Source organism: Lotus japonicus, chromosome 3 (genome assembly GCF_012489685.1).
Source record: "Lotus japonicus ecotype B-129 chromosome 3, LjGifu_v1.2".
Taxonomy (NCBI): Eukaryota; Viridiplantae; Streptophyta; class Magnoliopsida; order Fabales; family Fabaceae; genus Lotus; species Lotus japonicus.
In genome coordinates this window covers 27529621-27535836 of record NC_080043.1, presented here as the reverse complement: position 1 = coordinate 27535836, position 6216 = coordinate 27529621, and the positions used below count along the sequence as shown (strand labels likewise).

The 6216-nt window shown below is 35.6% G+C and overlaps 1 protein-coding gene across 1 annotated transcript; it reads right to left on the bottom strand.

The window, feature by feature from the left end:
- Positions 1–1613: 1613 nt before the first annotated feature.
- Positions 1614–4927, bottom strand: LOC130749219 (RING-box protein 1a-like). Its single transcript, XM_057602541.1, has 5 exons — positions 4725–4927; positions 4580–4630; positions 4421–4480; positions 1958–2029; positions 1614–1854 (listed from the first exon to the last, which is right to left on the bottom strand). The coding sequence occupies exons 1-5, from the start codon at positions 4861–4863 to the stop codon at positions 1817–1819; spliced, it is 360 nt and encodes a 119-aa protein (XP_057458524.1). The 5' UTR covers positions 4864–4927; the 3' UTR covers positions 1614–1816.
- Between the last annotated feature and the right edge of the window lie 1289 nt (positions 4928–6216).

The window sequence follows — 6216 nt, the reverse complement described above, 5'->3', positions numbered from 1 at the left end:
GAAGAAGAAGAAGAAGGAGGAGGAGGAGGAGGCGCGAAGAAGGAGGAGGCGCGATGATGGTGGTGTGACCAGCGGCGGGCTCGCGTGAGGAAGCTCGCGGTGGTGGCGGCTTGGCCGAAGAGAAGTGGCGGCGACCATGAAGAAGAAGATGATGTTGTGTGGTTTTAGGGGTTTCAGAGAAAAATGGAGAAGAAAGTGAGAGAGGGAGAGATGTCAAGATTGAGAGAGAATTGGGGGGAATTTTTGGGTAAAAAAGATAATGTTAAAATGAAAAAGAAAATTCACGTCACTAGCTCCGTTGGTCAAACTAATGACACTTAACAAAAGGACTAGGAACGTACGTTTTTGAAACGTTGGGGTGCCTGACCGCTACGTTTAAACACGGGGAGCCCCGATCGCTCATTTTTGAAAGATCAGGGGCCCAAAGTGAAATTAAGCCTAGATTTTTTTTTTGTTATAACTCTTACTCTGGCCCTCAAATATTTTTGTAAATTCTTAATTCAAGCCATCAGTTGTCAACAAACCACATTGTTCAAAAAAAAAAATCAAATCAAAATTTAAAGTAAATAAACGATTATTTTTTGGCAAGTAAACAACGATTGATTAAATTCATTTTTTATTTTTTTGAAACTAAATCCATTTTGTATTTTAGATTTTATGAATTGAATGATAAATCTTATCTTAATAAGATAAAAAGTCAATCAAATATTTTCTATACAAATAACATGTTGGGATTCATCTTTAACTTAGAATATAAGATAAATTAAAAGATATAACATTATGATGAAATATGAGATGAGATTTTGAGTGAAAAAAAAGTTACCTATTTTTCAAATAAATCTTTTAAATTATTGTAATTTTTTTTTTTGAAAATAGAGTACATTATATATATCATAAAATAATAAGAGTTTAATGAATATGCACTGACAGTGTAAAATAGTTTTACACAGACATCCAATCAAAGCATGTCACATAGGAGAGATAAAACTATTTTACACTGTCAGTGCAAATCCATTAAACTCAAATAATAATTACTCTTTCTTTAAACTTTATTCTTTTCATAATCAAAATATCATCCAACTCATTCTCAATCAAAATCAAGAATTATATATCTTTACATTTCTAGCAAGAAACTTCTTCGTTTTTTGAATATAAAATATACTATTTTTAACAAGTTTTAAGTCGATGACATTGATTATTTTTTTTGTCAACCACCTAAGCAAAACTTAAAAAGTTTTTTTTTGAAGAACAAAACTTAAAAGTTGAACCCCAATGCTAATAGCCCAAATACAGTGTGGGCTGCGAAGGCTGTGCAGGGGTTGATCCAAAAGTTTCATCATTGCCTCCATTTAGCAATGACAATGATCTTAATCAATTATAGGAATCACCATTAGATCTTAGGAAAATTTCCTAGTATATTCGAGTTTTATAAATGGTTAGTCACCATTATGGGTTAGTTGAAACTTGAAAAGCAACTATATTTTCACTTGTTGCTAAATTGATGCATCTTATTCTAACATTTCACCTTTCAATAGCATTTACAAAAACTGGTGCCAACTATAGTCCAATCATGTATTGATTTTTCTCATCAGCGAACCCAAAGAGAAAAAATATACAAAGTAATGTACTGATAATACTGTAATTTCAATAACTATTCATTTTTTAATTCCTTACACAGTACGCTAATTAGCAGTAATTCAACAATATGTTAAAAGATGGTTAGAAACCATGCATACAGAGCTATAAAAGATCAGTAAAAATATAGATATAGTCCAAATGTCAGAGTAGGCAGAATGTGCTCAACCGCATCAAAGTTCTAGTGACCGTATTTCTGAAACTCCCACTCACTGTTATCTATACCAGAAGAGAAACATCAAGCCAGTGAGAAGAGCACTAATCAATCAACTGGGTCCAAACAGAAAAGGAAAGAAAAGTGGAAGAAATTTAGCCCACATACCTAGAGGACATACTTGACGGGTCTTGAGCCATCGGCTAATGCAATGAAAATGAAAAGCATGGTTACAAACACCTGTGTAAGACATCAGCCGGAGTAAGCAACAGTTTGAGTACTCCTGCTCTTGCTAAGCAAGAAGGTAATAGCAAGAGTAGAATGCATAAATGGAGAATTGATCTATACACTTCTCTTTAAAATCCTGACTAACAAGTTCAAGATGGATTTTTATCTTTACTCTATATTTCCCTGTGACTAGAGAGGTACAGTATCCAATCCAATATGCAAATATGATATCTTTTTTAAAATAAAATAAGAAACAAGTATATAACTACTATCAAATAAAATATACTATGTACGAAAAAAATACAAAATTATCCAGAGGTAATGATCCAACCACAGCCTAAGTCGCGTACATTCTCCATCTCTCTCGTAACTTCACACCTTTATTGTCTTGCTTGTCCTACTCTCTACCTACTGCCTTCTATACTCTATCACTTCGGTCTATGTTAAAAGGTTGACATCATGATAGCTTGTGTGGCGAGGATGAATGAATATCTGTTGTGTGGTGGATGATTTCTAGTAGGGAAGATTGAGAAAGCAAATATCAATATGCCTTGGTGGTGGTAATAGGTGACAGTGGGACTTGAATATGTATTGTGGGTGTATTCGACTAACAGAAGTTACTACCTTAGGTTGTAAGTATAGTCATCAATACTAAGGACACAAAAGAATATAGGAATAGGATAACCAAAAAAATCCAAGATTCGCATAACAATAGTTGTTATTTCCATCGCATCAAAGTACCCATGTTCTCTGCAATTTGATTAAAAAGGTAAAAGCATTGAAGACAGCAACTGATATTATCAGAAATTAGATTAAAGAGGCAAAAGGATCAAAGAGGGCCATTTTTTAAGACAACCAGACCAAATGAAAGCGGGGGAGGGGGACAGCCCCATATTTTGTGACTCTTCGTAGCCCAATGTACAGGAAGGAATCATCAAAGAAGTTCAATTCATAAAAATAACTCTGTAACATGGCTTCTAAAATCCAACTTCAATTATTCATGTGTTTTGTGGGTTTTGTGCGTTTGTAACTTCAATCTAACTTCAATGTAAAGCCCCATATTTTGTGTGTTTGTAACCCTAGTAATAAATGACAGCACATAAAAATAGAAAAACGAAATAAAATAATACCTACTCATAATAATCAATACTTGGGTGTTGGTGTTTGTAGTCTTTTCAAAAAATTTAAAAGATTATATTGCAAGAGCGCTAATTAACTAATTTGTGTACCAGTTAAATATACCTCTCACATACTATATTGAATTATTGATAGACTGGATCAGAAAATAAGCAAAGAGACCACTTTCATTAATGAAACCCTAATTCCCAAATCCAAAACTAATGTGATGATAGAATCCAAATAGGGGCAGGAATAACAGAAACAATGATCTCCAACTACAATGCCTAGCTTTATTGACATAGCTCTCTCAAGATTCTTATCAATTAGTATCAGCCTTCCATCACGCATCTCAAGCGACGCTGCTGCGTGGGTTGTGATTATCTAATCAAGCAACACATTGCGTACTGCATACCCACACCCAGATCAAAGAGTAATGCATTTTTGGCTTTTTTTCTCAAGTTTTCATAAAGTATGTTAATTATTGAACTTTCAGCTGCATTCTTATGGGATAGGGACATCTAGTTGTTAACCACTGTTACTAAACACTGATTGTTATCCACAAAACCATGAAAAGTTATCTTACCATCTAATCATAAAAAGTTCTAACTTGGGTTTTGGAGGGTGATGTTTCATCAGAGAACATTCCTACTTATATTCTAATGAATTTTAATTGTGAATAAGGGTGTTTCTCATGGCAGTTGTGTCTTAAATTTGAATTTTAAAAGGGGGGTATTTTCATTTTATAATAAGAAGGATTCCTAATTAAAAAACCCTCAAAACCACATGGTGGCTGCATCATGCTTCTTAAAGGTGAAAAATATGGCACCACTCTTCAGAAGCTGACTCGCTTCAGCTGGAAGAGTTGAACGGCAAACGGAAGTACAATACCGGAAATAGTAACTCAGGAATACTAACATCACAGACTAAGGGCAAATTGCACTTTTGTCTCACTGAAGGAGTAACAGACAGTCACACACACAGCATAGAGCAACCAACACCAGAGAGGGTTTACAATAGGATGATTCAAACATGTTTCCCCTAAACACTTATTGGTTTTAGAAACCATCTTGACCCAAATACCACCCTCTTTTTTTAGTTCATAATCCTAAAGCTTATATCAACAACTCTCTTCAGATTCAAATTACTACCCAAACACAGTAATTCAGTGAACAATTTTCAAAACAGAACTTCACATAAAATCATCAACTAATAGAAAACAATAACACAATTCAGTAGAATGGCATAATTAAGAAACAGAGATATGATAGGGGTTTTGGAGCATACCCCAAGCAACAGTGCACTCATCAGCAGTGGAGCTAGCCTGATTGGCCTGACACTCAATACCTAAAACAATTTCCAAATTCAAAGGGGATTAGGTTATCACCACCATAGAACAATCACGATTCACAAAAAAAAAGGGTAGTGTTGAAGTAAAACGCTTACAGCGATCCATGATGTGGTTTCGGCAGATAGCACAGTTATCGACAACGATGTCTGCAATCACAGAAACGAAAACAGTGAGTATCATCAACAGAGAATCGCAGAAGCAAGAGGAAATCAGGGTTTGGGAGAGGGTTCAGAGAGAGACCCCAAGCCCAGAGAGCAACGGCGTTCCACTTCTTGATCTCGAAGCGCTTGGGTTTCTTGGAAGAAGAAGAAGGACCGGCGCCGGCGGCGGAGGGATCGTCGGCGGGAACCATTTGCACGTCGGAATCCAGAGTCGCCATGCTTTCTCAACAGAGTTGTTCGTTCTACCTTCAACTTTTGTATATTGTACGATGAGTTGGGATTTAATAGTTAGAAAATAGTTAAATAGTGTCGACACTTTAATTTAATGTAATCTAATACTCTAATCTAATCTAATCCAAATCTTCTAATGTAAATCTAATCTAAATATAAATCTAAATATAAGAATACAATTGCTTTTATTTTTCCCACTCACAAAAAAATATAAGAATACAATTGCAACCTTATTAATTTTTGGGCCTTAACTTTTTTTTTGGTTTTTGGTCTTTCAAAAAAAAAATTTGGTTACAAGGACAAGTGAAAAATAAAGCCTAAGCCTAACCCAAAACAGCTACATACGGCTGAGGAGCCCCAGGACCCTTGTTCGTTTATAGAAGATAGTGACATTCCTCAAACGAGGCCTCAAACCAGTGCGTCCCAAACGGTAGACTCAGGCCAGTCTTCGCAACAAAATCAGCCAAGGTATTAGCCTCTCTAAGTGTATGCTGGAATACCAGACTACCATGAGCATTGCGCATCCTAAGGATCCCACACAAAATGTGTTCATACTGATGACCCCTAGCCTCACCACCTTCTATAAGAGAAACAACCTCCATAAAGTCGCTTTCTAGGATAACTCGCGGCAAATCAAGACCCATAATCATCTCCATCGCCGTCGCCACTGCCATTGGTTCAACTAAGAGCACATTATGCGAAGCGAGCTCACCCAAATTCCTGCAAAATCCCCTGTGCCATTCTCCTCCAGAATCCCGAAAAACACCACGCAGCTGGACATGTTCTCAACGTTGATCGCTCCATCAACATTGACTTTCATCCACCCGAGTCTGGCCTAATCCAAACCACAACTCCACGCCTGCCTGGGCCAATAGGATTTTCTCACATGTAAATCCTATAGAGAATCACACAAATCTATTTTTCATTCATTCACATCTAAAAATTGTAACGTGTACAACGAGCAATCAAAGGGACATGTTAGTTGTGGAATCGTGGCATATGGATTAGTCATAGGAAAAGTTACCGAAGAAGGATGCCACGACATGTATCTTTGGACAAATTCAAAGACTTGGGAGTAAATAAGTTTCTATTTTTTGTAGGTTAACAAAGGAGTCACTTAGAAGCTATTGCATGAGAAATTTTGTCTTTAGATTAGAGATTAGATTAGATTTATACTTACCAGTTTCTTTTTTTTTTCCAAATTTATATTTTAGTTAATTTATTTTAAACACTAAAATCTGAAATCAGGTTAGTTTTCTTCGAAACATTATTGTATTTTTTTTTTGAAAAATCGAAACATTATTGTAGGTTGTAAAAAAAATTACGAATTTTAAATAAAT